The sequence below is a fragment of the Salvelinus namaycush genome, chromosome 1 (assembly GCF_016432855.1).
Source record: "Salvelinus namaycush isolate Seneca chromosome 1, SaNama_1.0, whole genome shotgun sequence".
Classification (NCBI taxonomy): domain Eukaryota; kingdom Metazoa; phylum Chordata; class Actinopteri; order Salmoniformes; family Salmonidae; genus Salvelinus; species Salvelinus namaycush.
Window position 1 is genome coordinate 22,503,770 of NC_052307.1, and position 22,953 is coordinate 22,526,722.

The window sequence follows — 22,953 nt, forward strand, 5'->3', positions numbered from 1 at the left end:
TACAGTTGTCTGTCCTGATTCAGAATGGGAAGGATTAGTTTCCCTGTAGAGATGAGCCAGTAGGTCGGTGATAATGCATCAGAGGCAACAGTTGGAAGCAGTCAAGGTTGCTAAAGCCCAGAGGATTAAAATAAAAGTTTGACCTAATCACATAAGCAATCTGGTTTTTATTGTATCTCTTGTGCTTCTGTCAGACATAATGTTCCTGGGTGATGCCTCTTGACTAGACTAGACTAGGCCAGTCCATCTGTTGTAGTGTGTGCCCCCGTTTCTCCCAGGGAGTAGCCTATTTGAGGTGTTTGGCTAATCCACAATAGTATATGCATACTGTATGACTTACAAGGAGAGACAAGCACCTGTTATAAAGAGTGGTTTGGTTTGGGTTTGTTGCTACTTGATACTTTTAGATTCAGTTGTCTCTCTGGCGTTTGGTAAGGGAAGTGTAGAGTAAAATGTGAACTGAAACACTTGCTCTTTAACCACACATTCTAGCGTGCTAAAACATCTATCTTTAAGTCCTAAAAGAGCAAAAGCATTCCACTTATTCAGATTTCCATTTGTATTTCAATACTATCTTTCAAAACAGCTTTCAGGTGAAATTAACATTGCTCAGATAGTGATTTTTATGAAAAGGTCTTAACATTTTCAAGTGTCATTTAAACTGGAAATGTAATTACTTATTTTCATTCTCAGCATGCAATATCTGTTTCCAAAAAAAGGAACTGCTTTCACCCTATTCTAAGCAGTCCTTAAAATGAAAAGGGAAGTGAGATTCTGAGGACACATTTGAGCTTTATCTTAGAGTTGTGGTTTTGTTTTTCCAGCAAACTCCTATCAAAGGTCAGGAAAAACCAAAAATATGAATGCGTCATTAGTCTTCCAAAGTGCAGAGACTTCTTGAATAAAAAGCCACATTTTCCAGACTTTTGTCCACCTGTGTTTTTAAGATGTCTTCTCTGCATACTCAGTCCAAGGGAAGAGTAGCTGTTCTCGTCTGGGCTGTTTTTCTGCTTAACATTTACCCATGTTAATGTGCTTCCTTACCCATGTTAAAGTGTGCTTACTGGGGCACCTCTGCCTCTCAAACTAGATTCACCCGGGTGCAAATACTTATCCAAAACATGAAAGTGTGCTATGACAAACTCATACCGCAAAGGCACAATGTTTAAATTACCAGCAGTTAGTCTAAGAAATGTAAATTCAGTCGGGCAATAAACAGGACCATCAGATGTTTAGAACTAAAGATGTTTTGGGAGTTCAGGAGGCACTTGACATTTGAATTTCAAAATAAATCAGGCCTATGCAGTTTGCTGTAGCATTGTTTCTCATTCTAGCAGAAATTACTGAGTTGTGGGCTACGTTTCGAGATATATAAAAATGTTTTCCCATATTGATTTAATTTATCTAATAATTTCATGTGAATAATTACGAAGAGTATTCTGTCAATGGACATCTAGATCTATAGCTATATTATAATAATAGTGTGCGCTCCATCTATGGTCATTTGCTAATGCTAATTGCTACTGCAATTATCTATTTCCCATTACACCCTAACACACTTGCAGCTGGGACATGTTAACAAACCTACAGTACATAGCTTTGAGGAATTCTGAATTATCCTGGTCAATGATTAATTGTTCTTTTGATTGGTAGGATTCATCTTTGTATTTATAATTTAGTGAAATGTAAAGGATACTTTCATAACTATTTTTAATGTTACTTTAACTTCAGTTCAGTTTTAGTTCTGTCCACCTGAGGGCGCCAATACAGTGTCGAGGCCATCAGAACATCCCCTCTCACCCCTGAAGCACTGGGCTGTAGTGCACTGACACTCTTTCTATTGTTTTTCATGCTTTGCACTTCTTGTACATATTCTCTTGTTTTTTCCCCCCCCCCTGAATTCCCGGCAGATCACGTTCCGCTTCCCTGCCGCCTGGCTGACAATGTTCGACGCAGTGCTTATTCTCATGCTGATCCCTCTTAAGGACAAAGTGGTGGATCCCATCCTCAAACGCAGAGGCCTGCTGCCCTCCTCCCTCAAGAGGATCGCAGTGGGGATGTTCTTCGTTATGTGTTCAGCTGTGGCGGCTGGTGAGTGGAGTACACTGAGTGCAACAGCTAACCCTTACTTATTCCGTGGCATGTCTAGAGAGACTTTAATTGTAGTTCATGCTAGTAAATCTTCCATTTAAACCACCCAACATCCTCTTCAAGCCACAATTTCATCATTTCATACTGTTCACCATGATATGTCCCACATTTAAAGTGCCACATGTTAGGGAAAAACCCTGCTCCTTGATCTCGCATCTCTCAATGATCTGTGTTGCGGTTCCTTATTCTGTGGGGGACATTACCGGTAGATGTCAGGACCAATGATATGTATCAACCCTAGATCACTGACAGGGTGCGCTGTTTGAAGCCACTGCACAGCTATTTTGCGCTCTCTTCCATTGTAAAAAAATATATTGGAAGCTATAGAAATGCATTTATTAATGTCTATTCATTTTTGACAAGTATATTCTATTAGACACCTTAATGCATGCTTGAAAAATTATACGTTGAACAGCGCGACTATAAGCTCAATGTTAAATTCAAATCTCCTTACTATCATATTTGAGCTAATATTTTAAGTGTATATTAAACATGAATATAAAACATTAAAAAAGTAATAAAAGCATATATTTTTGTACTAATGTTACTTTCCCTACTACAACAAAGAAATATGTAAATGCATGTAATTTTGTTCTTAACATTTTATTGAAATACTGTAGAATTCCATTAATTCCTATGGAGGACTGCTCCTTCTGGGAAATGCCAATATGGCACTGTCGTTGGCCATTACATAGCATCAGCAATCCAGGGTTTATATACATCATTGGTCATGATTCATGAGGCAAACAGGACAAGCAAGCCTATAGAGCCCCACAGTGAAGATGTCATAATACCAGGCACTGTGGCAGGTAGATAAAAAATATATATTTTTAATCGACCAGCCACTCTGTTTTTTTTACCAGGCGAAAAACATTTTTGCTGCTAAAATTACACCAACAAAACACAAAAAACGGATGAGTGTGCTTTGTAATTTTTGTAAAACAATACATGTATTACTAGTAAAAAGTAACTGATGTGGTATATTGATTGATTACATTTGTGACCTGAGTCTTTTAACCAAAGTATCACAGATGAAACAAAAATGTTCACCTGCCCCTTTAAAGGCGGGAGATTACGTGGTAGTGTGACGCTGTTTGTGCCTGTGAGATTCTGACTAATAGCAGCGTTGTATTCTCTTCCCTAGCTGTTGAAATTCAAACATAGAAAAACAACCTAGCTTGTGAACAAAACAATGTAAATAGCCAAGAAACACAAGGACAGTCTCACTTCAGTAGGCGTTAGTTTCAAGTAAATTAGACCAACTTTTATGCATGTGTTCAGCGCTTCTAAAAATGAATATTTTACTCCATTCTTCACATGTGCACAGCCCCCAGCCAGGTAATGTTGCAGCGTGAGGTGGAATAGGCTATATAGGATTCGTAGTTCTTTGACTGTGCGATTTTTAATTTACCAGCTTTGAAACAAAACTGCGGAAATACTTTGAAAACAGCTACTGCAGCATTTATTTTACTATAAATGTGATCATACATAACAATTTTTATTCACAAATGCGAGTACTATGGAGCCCTGACCACCCGCTAATGTGGATGGTGAAATAGACATCTTACCCACCAATTCCAAAATCATCCCGCAGGTGTTAATTTTTGACCCTGGTTACCCTGAAAAACGATTGTAACCATTTCCCTGTTTGACCACTAGGTTTTATGGGTATTATGACTCATACTGTGGTACTCTGTTGCTTGGCTTTATTATAGCAGTATGTGGATCATGTTTCAACATGTTTAAGGAGGTAAAGGGCAGACAGCCAGGGATCATTTCGCAAAAATCCTAAACATTCATAGACCAGACAACTGGGGGGTGTTTATTAAGTCTTGCAATGAAAACCGTTTACCATTTTAAGAACCAAACGGAAGCAAACAGAGCAAACGAAACAGGGAAGGGACCTACTTAATAGAAACTTGTTTTCGTTGTAAAATGTTTACTGTTTGGAGTAAACGGTTTCTGTTGCATAACGGACTGTGGATTATCTTTTGAAATAAAGTCTAATCAAATTCATTTGAATTGACAGTTTGACATTTCAATTTGGAATAAAACCATTTTTTTTTTTTTTATTCTGTGCAGATTGAATAGCATGTATTCAGGCAAAAACATTTTAAGTGAGACGAGCCTGAAGGCAGCGAAAATAGCTTTTCTCAAATCAGTGGCACGCTTGAGAACCAAATGCACATTTTATTTTTCGCTCCAGCATAATGAGCACTTTAAATGTGTTGGTGTCCACTATGACATTTGGGATATTGAATCCTGTCTTCACAGCTGAATGCTGTTAACACCCATTTGTAGAGGATAATTAATATCTAGTGTGGCGTAAATATTTCATTTACAGTAGCATTAAACAACACCCCCACAAACACAGTCCTGGTAGTCATTGCTTTGTTCTTGTAGTTATCACATTTCTATTCTGCTGTATTTCTGTGTGATAGTGGATAGAGGGATAGTGATCCAGAGGCTTTAGCTCGCTGGTACCCCGTGTGGGGATGTCATCAGAGCCTAATGAAAGCCCCAGACAAACAGCCCCTCCTCGCCGGAGACAGAGCGGCTTGGCTGGATCCCACTCACTACTGCAGCATCGTCATTAATAAACCACAGCCAACCACAGGCACTCTGCTGGAGGATCTACTTACTAACTTACTGTGTGTGTGTGTGTGTGTGTGTGTGTGCGCACAAGGTTTTGTAGGTAGGCAAGAAAGATATTTATTTTAGCCTGTCTGATGAGACATAACTTCAACAGCGCCAGTAGAAAAAGTGTTTGTTTTGTTTGCCATTGTAAAGTTATATTAACCACTTTTAATTAGGCTATTCTTTGGAGACAGTGCTGTCTAGATGCTCACTATGTCATTTACTATTGCGAAAAGGAAATGTATTGAGTATATACAGTGAGCTCAAAGTATTGGGACAGTGACAAATGGTTTGTTGTTCTGGCTCTGTACTCCAGCACTTTGGATTTGAATGATACAATGACTGGGATTAAAGTGCAGAGTGTCAGCTTTAATTTAACAGTATTTTCATCCATATCGGGTGAACTGTTTAGAAATTACAGCACTTTTTGTACATAGTCTCCCCATTTTTAGGGGGCCAAAAGTATTGGGCCGAATTCACTAATGTGTATTAAAGTAGTCAAAAGTTTAGTATTATGTCCCATATTCCTAGCATGCAATGATTACATCAAGCTTGTGACTTTATGGACTTGTTGGATGCTTTTTCTGTTTGTTTTGGTTGTGTTCGATTATTTTGTGCCCAATAGAAAAGTGCTGTAATTTCTAAACGGTTCACCCGATACAGATGTGAATACCCTCAAATTAAAGCTGACAGTGTGCACTTTAACCTCATGGTATTGTATCATTTCAAATCCAAAGTGCTGGAGTACAGAGCCAAAACAACAAAACAATTGTCAATGTCCCACTACATTTGGAGCTCACTGTATTTATTTCAGATGTTGGAAGGCTTTTTTCCCGCCTTTTATTTACCATAAGAACATTTTAAAAGGAAATCGCATCACTTGAAAGTAGAGCGAAGAAAAAGCTTGAATATTTCAGAAACAATTTGGTTTATGGCAGCGCAGCATCATCTACTGTGGCCATTGGTCACACAGAGGACATGGAAGTGGTGAATGCTGCACAACTCCTTTACTATACCCTGCATGTTCCCACCTCTTCATACTGCATCACTGTGGTCAGACAGTACTCCCACTGGCGTATCTATGAAATACTCTCTATTAACGTATAAGGCAGCAAATCACAGAGACATTATAGTATATTCATTACTTTTGGAAACACTTATTTATGTCCTGTACTTTTCATTGTCTGTAACATGCTATGTTCCCCTTCGGAGAGGGCTTTTATAATTCTATTGAAGGTTGGTACTCTGTTACTCCTGCTAACCATTATATTAAAGAAGCCTTCGTCCTCTGCTTCCAGTAACTCATCTCCTAGTGTATAGATGGGGAACACTGTAGGATAACTGACCTCATGATGTAACTGTATAGGGAACACATACCATAGGACACAGACAGATGTGCAGCTGTGCATCAGCCATAATGGTATCTGTTGCCCCGGGCACAGCTAGCATCAACACTGCCTTGCACACCTGCCATCATCCGTTCACTGGGTTGGCATCTATCGCTATGCCAACCTGCCCTTGTTGAGTTGTGAACCACAACGCTGGCCCTCACCACATGGTGTGGGAAACATGCCAAAGAAGCTTTGACATTGAATTTTGAAGGCCAATGACATTGCCTTTTTTTATCACTTTCAACAATCTGTTTAGCTAGTATTGAATATGTTCTATATTAGATGTCCAAAAGTAGCTCTAGTTTTTTTTTAAATAACACCAAGGGATAGGGCTCAAATGCCTTATATGATGTTAAAAAAGCAGTATATGTGTGTGTGTAAGAAGTTGCTCTGGGCAGGGCAGCAACCGCCTTGCCTTGGATGGACAAGCAGTATTATAGCCTAGATAGATTATAAGGCCCCATCCCCTCTCAAATACAGCATTAAGTGTGGGGCGACGATAGGAGGATGTCTCTGGGAGTTATCTAGAAATAGCTGCTGCTTCCATGATAATGGTTATCGAATAAAGCTTTTAGGAATCAGCGGCTGCAGATGACAACTGCTAGGAGTGTTATTGTTGAGTTGATGGCTCTCTCTTCCATTACGCACTTCTGTAATCACTCAGTGTGAGCGTGCAAATGTGATCTTAATGAAGCACTGGCTTTGATTTGACACTTAAGCCCTAATGGATTGTCAGATCCCCCTAACTCCTGCAACAGAATATGTTTGGTTGTCTGTGTCTCTTAATTTAGAACGCTTAGGACTTTTAACAAGTATTCTGTTTTTATGACCGTTGTATTTTGAGGGCAGGCATTTTTCGATCTGCCCTGTTTACGGTGTGAATGCATCTGCCATTTTTATGGCTTGAGAAAGTGGTGCATCTCGGCAAAGAAAGTTTTTAAAAGCTGAATCAGTCCAAGTTAATATCAGCAAAGGGGATAGCCATTGCTTTCTTTCGTAGTGTTTTCTTTTCCCTCAATAGTTATGTAAAAGTATTTAAATATTTTAATAATCCAGAATAGAGAGTTCCGAAAGACGGGAACACGTTTTTGTTTCCATCTGTGTCTTATATATGCAGTGACATAATTCAAGCATCTCGACCTAAATACGTTTTGTGCCTCCACCCCTACAGGTATACTGGAGACAAAACGACTTGAGATCATCAAGTCTAATGGCACATTCGACCAGGTCTTTGGCGATGTCATCTACTATGCAGCAGATCTGCCTATATGGTGGCAGGTACCTCAGTATGTGCTCATCGGAATCAGCGAAATCTTTGCCAGCATCGCAGGTGAGTAGAAAGCTGTTCTGTTGCCCAGTGGATATAGAAATGGTTCAAGGATGCTTATTTTGCATATATACCATTATAAAGAGATACAGAGATCTGATAATGACGATGATAATTGTCTAACAGATTTGGTAAACAATTATAATTTGGTCTTACAGTCAATACTAGATGGTAGATGGTTAGCATTCCTATCTTGATTACAGCACTACCATTGTCCGGTAGGCAATAATGGCAGGTTTTGTTAAAGGGCAAGTTGAAGTGCAGTAGTCAATGTAAAAGTAAAGTAGTCTTTAGCGTGCGTTGTGATGAATAGTCTTCCTCTCCTCCATCCTTTGAACAACCTGACATTGATGTTTCCTCTGTTCATTCTTAAGACTCCAATCAATGGTTATTTTCTAAAACACAAAAACCCTTCCTGCATCCTTACATTTGTGTAGCAGCCGTTGTCTGAGCTATTGTTGAAATTGCTAGGTAAGGAGGGAGCGATCAATCAGTGGGGATTGATTTTGCCCAGGGCCTAAAATTAACACCCGCCAAATGCGGGTAGATTTTGGCATTGGTGGGTAAGATGACTTTCACCAGCCACGTTGGCAGGTGGTCAGGGCTCCACAGTGTGAGCATTTCACTCGCATTTCTGAATACAAATAGTCAGCTATGATTACATTTTACAGTATACTGTAGCAAAATAAATGCAGTAGATGGTAAATGAATTTTACTAAGTCAAATAACTGCGAATCCGATAGCATATCCCACATCACGCTGCTACACTGCCTGTCTGGGCCCAGTTTTTCTATGTTTGAGTTCCAACTGGTAGCATAGCCGCGGGAAGTAGGGTGCTAAGGGTGCTGCAGCCCCCCTGAAAAATCTGAATTAAATTATTTTTATATATATATTTTTTTAATTCACAAAGGTAGTGCACTGGGCCTTTACTAGTATTAGCTGACCGATATAGACATCTGTAGCACCAGCAAAAACATTATTTTCCAGCATCTCTGTTTTGGGAAAAAAGGTAGCTGTATAATCAAGTACAGTATCTTGCAGGGTTCAATAGTTGTTGCCATGTCTCCTTCTCTGTGATTTGTCATTCTAATGAAATCCATAAATAACAAAACCCTGTCCTCAAACATTTACATGAAAAGGTGCAAAGTTATGAGCAAAGACAAATATGTTTTATCAAATAACATGGAAAACAACCACTTTTTGTACAGTATTAATTTACCATCCTTACAAACCCCTTAATAATGTACATTAACCCCTGTAAATGTACATTACTATATTGTACATAGGCTGGTAATCTAGGTTTGTTCCTGTAGACTTTCCATCACCATGGAGAAAAACGATGCACAATACAGTAATTGAGTTCATTGAGACATGTGGTTTGTGATGATGTGGCTCAGTTGGTAGAGCATGGTGCTTGCAAAGCTAGGGTTGTGGGTTCGATTCCCATGGGGGACCAGTATGAAAATGTATGCACTCACTACTGTAAATTGCTCTGGATATGAGCATCTACTAAAATGTCAAAGGAATGAATAGACCTTTTCAGTTTACCCGTAGAAATAAGTTGCATTTGTAAAGTATTTCAAGAAACTGGAAAACCTATATCAAGCAAGTATTTTTATATTCCACAAGTATTATCAGATTAACTGTTTTGTACAGATAATTATCAGACTCAAGTTACAAATGCTGGTAAACACTCAAATATAAATGCATTTAGTTAAAAAAAAATCAACAGCAACCCCACCCCCAAACTACTTCCTGCGGCTATGACTGTTGGGTAGAGAAGACAACGCGGCTACTAGTCAGACTCAATCTCACAGGCACAAACATGATTCGAGTTGCGTCACCATGGTAACCTCCCACCCTTAAAGGGGCAGGTGAAATTTTGTCTCATTTGTGATATTTTGTTAGACTTGGGTCACAAATGAAATTAAGCAATATACCACATTTACACTACCATTCAAAAGTTTGGGATCAGTTAGAAATGTATTTGTTTTTGAAAGAAGCACATTTTTTTGTCCATTAAAATAACATCAAATTGATCAGATATACAGTGTAGACATTGTTAATGTTGTAAATGACTATTGTAGCTGGAAACGGCAGATTTTTTTTAATAATAAAAAAAAAGGAATATCTAGATAGGCGTACAGAGGCCCATTATCAGCCACCATCACTCCTGTGTTTCAATGGCACGTTGTGTTAGCTAATCCAAGTTTATCAGAATAAAAGGCTAATTGATCATTAGAAAACCCTTTTGCAATTATGTTAGCAGTTGAAAACTGTTGTTCTGATTAACCTTTCTGAACCACCCATCCCGGTATCGGGATAATTGTCATCAGCAACGCTGAATAGCATAGCGCCACAGTCAAATAATATTACTAGAAAATATTCATATTCATGAAATCACAAGTGCAATATTGCAAAACACAGCTTAGCCTTTTGTTAATCCACCTGTCGTCTCAGATTTTGAAATTATGCTTTACAGCGAAAGCAATACAAGCGTTTGTGTAAGTTTATCGATCGCTCAACAAAACATTAAGTACACTTAGCATCAGGTAACTTGGTCACGAAAATCAGAAAAGCAATCAAATTAATCATTTACCTTTGATGATCTTCGGATGTTTTCACTCACGAGACTCCCAGTTAGACAACAAATGTTCCTTTTGTTCCATAAAGATATTTTTATATCCAAATACCTCCGTTCGATTGGCGCGTTATGCTCAGAAATCCACAGGAAAAAGCGGTCACGACAACGCAGACAAAAATTCCAGATAATATCCATAATGTCCACAGAAACATGTCAAATGTTTTTTATAATCAATCCTCAGGTAGTTTTTCAAATATCTATTCGATAATATATCAACCGGGAGTGTTGGTTTTTCAATAGGACCGGGAGTAACAATGGCCGCCTTTCTCTGTTGCGCAAAACTCACTCTGAGAGCCCCCACCTATCCACTTACGCAATGTGATCGTTCTCGCTAATTTTTCAAAATAAAAGCCTGAAACTATGTCTAAAGGCTGTTGACACCTTAGGGAAGCCATAGAAAATCTAATCTGGTTGATATCCCTTTAAATGGGTGATAGGGATGCATAAGAACAGAGAGGTTTCAAAAACAGAGGCACTTCCTGATTGGATTTTCCTCAGGTTTTAGCCTGCAATATCAGTTCTGTTAAACTCACAGACAAAATTTTGACAGTTTTGGAAACTTTAGAGTGTTTTCTATCCTAATCTGACAATTATATGCATACTCTAGTTTCGATGGGGCTGAGAAATAGGCAGTTTCAAATGGGTACGTTTTTTAGCCAAAAACGAAAATACTGCCCCCTATACTTAAGAGGTTTTAAAGAAGCAATAACACTGGCCGCCTTTTGATTAGTTGAGTATCTGGAGCATCAGCATTTGTGTTTTTTTTTTTTACAGGCTCAAAATGGCCAGAAACTAAGAACTTTTTTCTGCAACTTGTCAGTCCAATGAAGGCTATTCCATGTGAGAAATTGCCAAGAAACTGAAGATATCGTACAACGCTGTGTACTACTCCCTTCACAGAACAGCGCAAACTGGCTCTAACCAGAATAGAAAGAGTGGGAGGCCCCGGTGCACAACTGAACAAGAGGACAAGTACATTAGTGTCTAGTTTGAGAAACAGACGCCTCACAAGTCCTCAACTGGCAGCTTCATTAAATAGTACCCGCAAAACACCAGTCTCAATGTCAACAGTGAAGAGGCGACTCCGGGATGCTGGCCTTCTAGGCAATAAAACTGGCCTTCTTTTTCTAATGATCAGTTAGCCTTTTAAAATTATAAACTTGGATTAGCTAACACAATGTGCCATTGGAACACAGGAGTGATGGTTGCTGATAATGGGCCTCTGTATGCCTACTATAGTCATTTACAACATAAAAAATGTCTACACTGTATTTCTGATAAATTTGATGTTATTTTAATGGACAAGAAATGTGCTTTTCTTTCAAAAACAAGGACATTTCTAAATGGCCCCAAACTTTTGAATGGTAGTGTATATACATTTTAGCAAAAATGTATAACCTGTTTTTGCTTTGTCATTATGGGGTAGGTGGGGTAGGTTCATAAGGGAGGGGACAAGTTAATCCATGTTCGAATAAGGCTGTAACGTAATAGAATTTGGAGAAAGTCAAGGGGTCTGAAGACTTTCCGAATGCACTGTCTGTGGGCTCAGTGTATGGGCGTGGCAAAGATCAAAGAAGATGCTTACAATATGGATCTGTAGAGAATTATTATGCCAACAATCATATGTTTGAAAGTTGTGCAGAAATCCTTTGCATGTCAAACTTTGTCATTCCTGTGTGTGGTGACACTTTTCAACTGCAGAGCCTACAAGCACAAAATGACAGGCTAGGCTATTTTCTTCCTCTTGCCCTTGATTGAACAACTGTTGCTCCTAGATAGATGTTGGCGTCGTCATTTCATTGTCATCACCATAGCGATCGACTGAAGAACAGCTTTACTGTTGACTTAAGAACTTCTATTCACATGAGGAGCAAATCTTAAAATCTGTCCTCCCTCATATCTTTGAAGGTTGAGGTATTGTTAGATGTAGATATTACATAAGCTGTCCATTTTGGCTCTACAAGCAGAGTGCCATTGAAATCAATAGAATCCTACCTCATTATTTTCTTTCTATTTCTCCTGAAATCATGATCATTACCAGGCTCGGGCTTCAGTTTCAGACAGATTTCAATTACCTGGATGACTGGGGTTGTTGACACCTCTCTCCATGCATGCGTCATCCTTCCATCTGTCTATTCGGTGCACTGTCATTGCAGTCACTTCATCACTATATGTGTTTTTACATTGCATAGTTTCAAAAAATAAGTCCACAAGGTCTATTGTATCATATAAGAGGATTTTTTTTTTCATTTTCTTCAACATGTCTTTCATACATAATCTCTATCATGTGTTAGTTATTGCTAGTTGTTTCTGGAGATTGTGTTTATTCTCTTCCTTAGCCCAAAAATGGCATCTCCACAAAGGAGACCTTTAGTGACTCAGTGTTTAGTCTTTGTATTGTGCCTCGCGGGGTAGACTGAAATGTGAGCCTGACGACTGAGTGGTCTGCCAAAGCATTCAACACTGTCTTGAGTGAAACCCCCTGCATCCAGTCATCCACTTTCTTCTGGCACCCATAGACTGACTCAGTCTAAAGAAGTAACTGTGACTGTGTCATGGCCAAGAGCTCTGTGGATCCCCTAGATGCCATTACAAAGGCCAACCATGTTGGTTGTTGTGGAGGGATTGGTATCAATGGCAGCTCTGCCACCCTATGGCCCTTGGAAGCATTACTGCTTACAACTTCAACTAGGCCTAGTCCTAACCAGGGGACAAAGACACAGTAGGTAGATATTGTGTGGCTGAGGGCGGATGCAAAGACATTGCACAGATACAAAGAAAATGAACTAACCGGATTAATTAAATTGAACATGATTAAGTTATGTTTGGTACAGCGTACACATTGGTTTGCCCGAGGTGTCTATTAAAAAACCACTGGCAGTCACACTTTACTCCAATATCAAAATGCCCATGAAATTGAAATACAGACAGAAGAAAGCTGTGGGGAGCCCTAAAATAAACTTCCCCCACTGGGGATATCTTCAAGGAAAATTGGTTGACTGAATTGTGACATATGTCTGGGAAAACAGTTTCCCCTTGGTCTTATTCTGTTTGAATAAATCCTTTTAATACATCTAGGTTCCCACCTCCCCCACTACAATTCCTTCAGCCTCAGAGGGACTAGTGTAATTCTGTGCTTATACATCACCCGCAGTTCTCCTGCTTTCAGGCACTAAGAATATACGAAAACTTTGCAAAATGATCCCCTCTGGGACTTTTAATTATGTATTGCTCTTTTGAAAATGTTAAAGGCTAATGTTATTTTCCAAGAAAGAAAAATCACCCCTGCAACACAGCCCTCGGGAGAAAGCTTAATAAAATATTTTAACTTTCTGGTTCCCTTTTGAATAATTCCGCCTCTTGGTGCAAGAAGGTCAGGCTGTTTTGTTTTGCGTATGGTTGGGAAGCGGACATCATTATTATTCCATCTCGACTTATTGTATCCACCTCCACATAGACAAGTAGGGAATTCATTGAAAATTGTCCTGCAAATACCTCTTTTCACTACAGATCCCATTGTACTGCTGTGCATTGTCCGAGAAACCTCATGCATTTCCCCTATGATATGTAGGCTATTACAGCTTTTTTCATTTGCTGTGAAAAGGTTACCCGAGGATACAAATAAAGAAATGTTTTCAGGTGGAAACAAATGGAAAGGTCAGGTATGTTGTGGCAGAGCAGTTGACAGTGTAATAAAGTGTTCACGCCACATTCTTTTTTTCTATTAGTAACGTTTATTTTGTTTCACTCCTCCCTCTGTATTGTAACAAGCTACGTTAGTCCCAGTCCAGGTAACTGTGAGAGTAGTCATGTATTGTAACAAGCTACGTTAGTCCCAGTCCAGGTGAGAGGAGTCATGTGTTGTAACAAGCTACGTTAGTCCCAGTCCAGGTAACTGTGAGAGGAGTCATGTGTTGTAACAAGCTACGTTAGTCCCAGTCCAGGTGAGAGGAGTCATGTGTTGTAACAAGCTACGTTAGTCCCAGTCCAGGTAACTGTGAGAGTAGTCATGTATTGTAACAAGCTACGTTAGTCCCAGTCCAGGTAACTGTGAGAGGAGTCATGTGTTGTAACAAGCTACGTTAGTCCCAGTCCAGGTAACTGTGAGAGTAGTCATGTATTGTAACAAGCTACGTTAGTCCCAGTCCAGGTAACTGTGAGAGGAGTCATGTGTTGTAACAAGCTACGTTAGTCCCAGTCCAGGTAACTGTGAGAGGAGTCATGTGTTGTAACAAGCTACGTTAGTCCCAGTCCAGGTAACTGTGAGAGGAGTCATGTGTTGTAACAAGCTACGTTAGTCCCAGTCCAGGTAACTGTGAGAGGAGTCATGTATCGTAACAAGCTACGTTAGTCCCAGTCCAGGTAACTGTGAGAGGAGTCATGTGTTGTAACAAGCTACGTTAGTCCCAGTCCAGGTAACTGTGAGAGGAGTCATGTATTGTAACAAGCTACGTTAGTCCCAGTCCAGGTGAGAGGAGTCATGTGTTGTAACAAGCTACGTTAGTCCCAGTCCAGGTAACTGTGAGAGTAGTCATGTATTGTAACAAGCTACGTTAGTCCCAGTCCAGGTGAGAGGAGTCATGTGTTGTAACAAGCTACGTTAGTCCCAGTCCAGGTAACTGTGAGAGGAGTCATGTATTGTAACAAGCTACGTTAATCCCAGTCCAGGTAACTGTGAGAGGAGTCATGTATTGTAACAAGCTCCGTTAGTCCCAGTCCAGGTAACTGTGAGAGGAGTCATGTATTGTAACAAGCTACGTTAGTCCCAGTCCAGGTAACTGTGAGAGTAGTCATGTATTGTAACAAGCTACGTTAGTCCCAGTCCAGGTAACTGTGAGAGGAGTCATGTATTGTAACAAGCTACGTTAGTCCCAGTCCAGGTAACTGAGAGGAGTCATGTGTTGTAACAAGCTACGTTAGTCCCAGTCCAGGTAACTGTGAGAGGAGTCATGTATCGTAACAAGCTACGTTAGTCCCAGTCCAGGTAACTGTGAGAGGAGTCATGTATCATAACAAGCTACGTTAGTCCCAGTCCAGGTAACTGTGAGAGGAGTCATGTATTGTAACAAGCTACGTTAGTCCCAGTCCAGGTAACTGTGAGAGGAGTCATGTGTTGTAACAAGCTACGTTAGTCCCAGTCCAGGTAACTGTGAGAGGAGTCATGTATCGTAACAAGCTACGTTAGTCCCAGTCCAGGTAACTGTGAGAGGAGTCATGTATCATAACAAGCTACGTTAGTCCCAGTCCAGGTAACTGTGAGAGGAGTCATGTGTCGCATGCATTTTTTGGTAATTTTTCCCACAGAGGAAGGTATGAAAAGGCATTCTTAAAACCCTATCAGGTTCCGAGACTCCATCAAAAATCAACTTCTCATGTATCTGACTTTCATTTATTTGCATGTCCAGCCCTTATTTAGCTTCACAATTAAGTATTTTACCATTTTATTTTCAGGGCAACCAGAGCTATAAGTAGAACACAAAATCATTTTGACACAAATGGTTGCGTTCATTAGTTGTACTGACAAAAAAAAGGTCAGCCAAAGCAAAACCTTGATAAATGAATTTATATAAATGCTGTAAGTAAAATTTTTGCTCACTGGGAAATTAATATCCAACTAGTCAGAGACAAATGTGTGGCATTTGGAGTTTGACAGCCACTATGAGCTTATTATAGTATCCTGTGATTTCCTATAGTCTATGTGGAAGAACCCTTTACCTTCTAACGACTTTTGTGTAGCTTGTGAGTGTCAAAACATTTTATACTTACATGTTCCTGTGAGTCTCAGCTTTTCATAGATAGCTTTTAACAATTTGCACTCTACAGACATCCTTGTCTCAAAACCAGCTCTAGCTCAGCCCCCGTTAATCACACAGACTAATGGTTGATATCTACGGATGAAGAAGAAAGACTAATCCAATGGTAGATAAACGCGCCAACGTTACAGTGGGACTCATTGGGTAACAGAGGCTCCCTAATCTCTCCTGACAGCTGCAGTTATAGGACCTAATTTGAAAAATCACAGGTTTGACGCGACATGAAATTATCAATGTCAGCTAGCAGGCAGGCAACTCTCATGGCAAAAGAAAAACTATTTGATCCCCTCTCTTGCTCTCCCTCCCTCCCCCTCAATCCCCTCCTCTGTCTCACGACACAAAATATTGAGGGACTTTTCCAGAAACAATAGCAGCTGAATAGGTGCTTCAGACTGGTAGCCTGCTGGGGGGAGAACAGCTTTACGTTTCACTGATATTTAGCAGTCAAACAACGTTGCAGTGGGCCAAAGCCTCTATCTCATGTATATACATTTGTCAAGTTGTTATGGATGAAAGGCCTGTTATTCTAATGTAAATCTAATCTCTAAATTGGAGCTCTACAGTGATTCATTGGAGTTGATTCCGTAGTGATTGTCCCTTGGCTACTGTGTCAAGGTGGGACCCATGGGTAATGAGTCATACTCACTGTGACACACAGTCTGCTGCTGCTGACCACTATACTACAGCCACATTCACACATGGCCAATGGGCTGTCCTCTGCCAAAGTCATCGAAAAAACACTTTGAACTGTTCATCACCCCCAGCCAGGGTACAAATATGGATGTTGTTTGCCCAGAGTCTAGAAATGTGTTTGGATCAATGTTAGCACCAGTCAATGTTTACTCTGTATGGCCAGATGTACTGCATGAGGGTTTACTTGTTAGTATTTATAGTTTATTCGATGAGTTAAGTGTCTCCGTCTCCTCTTCCAGGTCTGGAGTTTGCCTACTTAGCTGCCCCCAGGTCCATGCAGAGTGCCATCATGGGGCTGTTCTTCTTCTTCTCTGGGATTGGCTCCTTCGTGGGTTCCGCCCTACTGTCCATAGTCTCCCTCAAGGGGATTGGCTGGATGTCCTCCCACAAGGATTTTGGTAAGAGAGCAAACACACAGCCAATACAAGCTTTTAAAGCAGGTTCTTATGAAACAATGTTCATTACTCATGTTAGAGGAGGTGGACAGGCTCTTCAGAGAGAAGCAATGTGATTGAGAATGATGGTGCATTGTATCGACTCAGCCTGCATAATGATCTGTATACGGACTCTAGGGAAACCTGTCGGCGCAATGGGCCTTAAACATAGCCTCTGAACTGCTATCAACACACTGGTCATTGATCTTCATGAACACAGTTTTCCGGGGATGAGGAAAACTATGATATTATGCTTCTCATGCACAATGTCTTGTGTTTTTATAGATGTTACTGTAAAATTGATTTGACAGAACATCATCAGTGTGACAAATTACTGTTGTCCTCATATAGCAGAACACCGTATTGACACTTGGATTACTTCAGCAGTATTTAGTCTCACAACGTCAACATAAATGTATTTCCTGGGGGACAAGAACTTTCATGTCTCGTCCTGATTTTAAAATCTACTCAAGGAGTTAGTAAATTAGTTGATCCGGAAAGGAAAAATTACCTGATTCAATTCTCTTGTTTTAACAGCGTTTTCCGTAATAAATAGAGATGTCAGACTAACAACAAAATGTTTGTGTAACTCTGTCGTAGTGCTAGAATAAATGGCATGGCGCTGGCAGCAAATGGATGTGTTCCCTGGTGAGAGAAGCCTCCTGGCCCAAATGCACCTTCCTGGTAGTGTGCGGTAAATAAGACCGCACTGTAAATTGTTTACCCATAAACACCTAATAGCTCATTTAATACAGTGTGCCGACAGGTTGGGAGGTATTTTTGATGATGTAAGCACTTGGAGATGCTTGGCATGGCTTCCTAAATCCATCCCTCGCCTTTCCTAGGGGCCGTTTGTTTAGTAAGCATCATTTGATTGTTAAACGAGACCCCAGTTTGCCTGCGAGCTTTCTTTCTCTCGCTCACTCTCCTTTTTGAAAAAGTAATTTAAAGAGAGACCGAACAGCGTAAGGCGGTCGATCAAACAGATAAACATCCAGGTGGCCAAAGCTTTAGCCTCAAAGCCTGTCAGAAATCAGTTTGTTGTGCTGTTGTCTTTTCCACTTACTTTGCTGGGCTTTACCGGTCTCTACCCCCCCCTCCCTCCACACTCCTGTGACTCAGCGCTCTTATTTACATGGCTGAGGGGTGTGTGATGCGGAGGCGGAGCGAAGTGGAGTGAAGCATGGATTACTCAGCTCACCAAGCTCCTGTTTAGAGTGGTGCAGGCTTGGGGACAGACACCCAGTATTAATCACAGGCTGGGGGCCTGATTACACAGCCCACTCCTCTTAAGTAAAGCTGCCACTGGGGCACACCAGAGAGCTGGCAAGCTAGCTAGCTACCTCCTTGGCATGCTGGAGGCTACTACTCACCTCTCTGTCACACTACACCACCTCCTCTCTTCTAATCCACACAAACTAGCAGCAGACATGCACAGGTAGAGAAGCAAAGATAGATACATTGATACAGACAAAATCTGTCCAAATGTAAAAGCATATGCTTTTGGTAACTAGTATTTGTATTATGTATTCGACTTGGTGACGCCACATACTGTATGACTGGTCATTATCACATTCCTTTATGTGGTCCTAGAAAAGGCAGCCATCGTCTCCTCTGAGGGAGACTGCCATGTGCTCAGTTAACCCCACGGGTAAAGTCAACGAAAGGTCAACCTTCTGCCTACCTAAAGATGGTTTATTCTGCTGAAATGGGTGCTCCTTTCAGTTGTTGCCCAATGCATTTATTCATACATCATTGACTTTTAGGAACACAACGCGTGATGCTCTGAGTATGTAGCTGCAGTCAAGACCAGGAAATGGCCTTTTATTTTTATTGTACCGCGTTCAAGTCCTGACTGATCCAGGATAAGATGTCAGGGGATTTTGGACATTCACAGTTTGGGTTGAGACCCTCATATCCTGCTCACGGACCATTGGGTGACGCTTAGTGAAATGTCAGTGTTTTAATGGGGGAGCAAAGGTTCCAGAAAAGGAGAAATGCTCAGAGCTATTCATCTTTCAAGAACTCTTGAGATTACAGCTACAGTATCAGGTATTCTTAATAATATGATACACTATGTATGTGGACAACAATTCGTCAAACATTTCACTCCAAAATCATGGGCATTAATATGGAGTTGGTCCCCCCTTTGCTGCTATAACAGCCTCCACTCTTCTGGGAAGGCTTTCCACTAGATGTTGGAACATTGCTGCGGGGACTTGCTTCCATTCAGCCACAAGCATTAGTGAGGTCGGGCACTGATGTTGGGCGATTAGGCCTGGCTCGCAGTCGGCGTTCCAATTCATCCCAAACGTGTTCGATGGGGTTGAGGTCAGGGCTCTGTGCAGGCCAGTCAAGTTCTTCCACACTGATCTCGACAAATGGACCTTGCTTTTGTGATCAGGGGCATTGTCATGCTGAAACAGGAAAGGGCCTTCCCCAAACTGTTGCCACACGGTTGGAAACACAGAATTGTCTAGAATGTCATTGTATGCTGTAGCGTTTACATTTCCTTTCACTGGAATTAAGGGGCCTAGCCCAAACCATGAAAAACAGCCCCAAACCATTATTCCTCCTCCACCACATTTTTACAGTTGGCACTATGCATTCGGGTAGGTACAGTGGTTCCTCCTTTAAAAGTTGCAGCGTACTGCAGCGCAGCTTGTATGGTGCCACAGAATTCTATGGCGCGTTATTTAAGTGTGAACCACTGGTACCATTAATGCTAGTTAGTGCTAGTTTGACCACCAGAGGGGATCTTTGAGAAGCATTTGGTAGCCTTCAATAATGGTATAATTTGGTAGCCTTTAATAATTTGATTAATATTATGGTGTTTCTATTCCAAGTAAAACGAAAAACCATCTGGGTTTCCGTTAGGATGGAACGGAAAATATGGCGCTGTACAACGTGACAATCAGGAGTACAGTACTGGTCTATTTAGCTAAAGAATCCAGTGTCTTGCGGGCACGCGGGAGACTGGGGTTCATTTCCCGACGGGGAGGAAGGAGTAGGCTGTCCTTGTAAATAAGAATTTGTTCTTAACTTCTTATGGCTGCAATCCCGCTAACGGGATCAATATGCCAGTGAAAGTGCAGGGCGCCAAATTCAAACAACAGAAATCTCATAATTAAAATTCCTCAAACATACATGTGTCTTATATCATTTTAAAGGTAATCTTGTTGTTAATCCTACCAAAGTGTCCGATTTCAAATATGCTTTTCAGCGAAAGCACTACAAACGATTATGTTAGGTCACCACCAAACCACAATAAGCACAGCCATTTTTCCAGCGAAAGATAGCACTCACAAAAAGCGGAAATAGAGATCAAATTAATCACTAACCTTTGATGATCTTCATCAGATGACACTCATAGGACTTCATGTTACACAATACATGCATGTTTTGTTTGATAAAGTTCATATTTATATAAAAGAATCTGAGTTTACATTGGCGCGTTACATTCACTAGTTCCAAAAACATCAAGTGATTTTGCATAGCCACATCGTTTCAACAGAAATGCTCATCATAAATGTAGATGATAATACAAGTTATACACATGTCAGATTTCAAAATAACGTTAACGGAAAAAGCAAACCATGCAATAATCTGAGACGGCGCTCAGAACAATAGCCAAATTAGCCGCCATGTTGGAGTCAACAGAAACCAGAAAATACATGATAAATGTTTCCTTACCTTTGATGAATTCATCAGAATGTAGTCTTATGAATCCCAGGTCCACAATAAATGCTTGATTTGTTCGATAATGTCCGTTATTTATGTCCAATTAGCTACTTTGGTTAGTGCGTTTGGTAAACAATTCCAAAGTCACAAAGCGCATCCACTATAACGTGACGAAATGTCCAAAAGTTCAGTAACAGTCAGTAGAAACATGTCAAACGATGTACTGAATCAATCTTTAGAATGTTGTTAACATACATCTTGAATAACGTTCCAACCGGAGAATTACATTGACTTCAGTTGAGCGATGGAACGGAGCTGCCTCTCACGTGAACGCGCGTGTTCAATGCGTGGTCACTTCATGGCAGTGATTACACATTCCTGTCTCCTTCGGCCCCCCTTCACATTAGAGTCATCAGACAAAGTTCTATTGACTGTTGCCATCTAGTGGAAGCCGTAGGAAGTGAAAACTCATCCATATCTCGCTGTAATTTCATTGGGAGCTTGGTTGAAAATCTAGCAGCCTCAGAAAAAATCCAAACAGGAAGTGGAACTTCTCAGGTTTTTGCCTGCCATATGAGTTCTGTTATACTCACAGACATAATTCAAACAGTTTTAGAAACTTCAGAGCGTTTTCTATCCAATACTAATAATAATATGCATATATTAGCAACTATGACTGAGGAGCAGGCCGTTTACTCTGGGCACCTCTGTGCACCTTTCATCCAAGCTACTCAATACTGCCCCTGTAGCCATAAGAAGTTTTAACTGACTTGCCTAGGTAAATAAAGGTTACACTAAGAGCATAACATTTAAACACCATAATTTTCTAATTCTAGTTTAGTCTAACTAATACCCAAACAGAGATTTGAGTGAAAATAAAAATCTCATTGATTTTATCAAGACCAGTCCCCATGCTTGTCTCAGAGCAGTGCGAAACGGTGCTAAAATAGTTTTAGGCTATTGCTTCAAATCCTTCTAACTTCAATATGCTCTTTAAATAAATAAGACCTACACCACTTTTAACAGCACATTACTCAACACTAGTGAGACTCATGTTGCCTACGGTAGACCTACAGTATTTTGAAAAACATGACGTGACTCTCCGCCAATAATTACATAGAGGATTGGAGGATATTTCTGTAATTCAGTGATATTTATTCCCATAGTAATTCGTTATGGATCCATAATAAACATTGGCATTTTGAAAGAGTATTTTTATCATTTTATTAATGAAAGCATAAAGATGCCATTATTAGTTACTTTGTTTTAGTTTGAACCTGCAGACTGGCACTAAGAACAGAACAGCGGCAACGTTTCCCTAGTCTGCGCCATTATTAGTGCAATGCCCCTTAAAGTGTTGCCAGTATGGCGGGGTGGGGGTCCACCCCTTCCCCCTTCCTCCTCCTCCCTTCCCCACGGGATAGGTCGGTCTTCTGTGCACAGCTCTGTGCTGTCTACATTTGTTTTTCTGAGGTCTTGGCTGATTTCTTTTGATTTTCCCATGATGTCAAGCAAAGAGGCAATGAGTTTGAAGGTAGGCCTTGAAATACATCCACAGGTACACCTCCAATTGACTCAAATGATGTCAATTAGCCTATCAGAAGCTGCTAAAGCCATGACATAATTTTCTGGAATTTTCCAAGCTGTTTAAAGGCACAGTCAGCTTCTGACCCACTGGACCCACTGGAATTTTGATACAGTGAATTATAAGTGAAATAATCTGTCTGTAAACAATTGTTGGAAAAATTACTTGTGTCATGCGCAAAGTAGATGTCCTAACCGACTTGCCAAAACTATAAGTTGTGGAGTGGTTGAAAAACGAGTTTAAATGACTCCAACCTAAGTGTATGTAAACTTCCAACTTCAACTGTACATGTAAATACTACAGCAAAATGTCTCCCTTTGAAAGGAAAAAAAATCAGAGTTTTTTTTTATGCTGTAAATGCCATCTGATCAACTCTCAATAACTATGAATCTAACAGCAGAAGCCTGTTATTTCCTTTAATGGTGTCAGAGTTCTGCATAGTGAGTTCTCTATAGATAAGCTAATAATGGTATTGATATTTACAATTACCGATACTCATGATTGCTCTACTGAATCTATTTCGTCTAGTCAATCCAGAAGTTTTGCAGCAGAATATGTTCAGGCACAGTTGAAAACATAACCTGCATTGATCCCCTT

At 40.3% G+C, this 22,953-nt stretch overlaps 1 protein-coding gene across 1 annotated transcript in view; it reads left to right on the forward strand.

Moving 5' to 3' along the window:
• Positions 1-22,953, forward strand: part of LOC120054536 (solute carrier family 15 member 4-like) — a 44,232-nt gene that overhangs the window by 15,492 nt on the left and 5,787 nt on the right. The window contains exons 6-8 of the mRNA XM_039001979.1: positions 1,911-2,091; positions 7,351-7,509; positions 16,896-17,054. Coding sequence (XP_038857907.1) covers positions 1,911-2,091; positions 7,351-7,509; positions 16,896-17,054 — 499 coding nt within the window. The remainder of the gene's footprint in view (positions 1-1,910; positions 2,092-7,350; positions 7,510-16,895; positions 17,055-22,953) is intronic.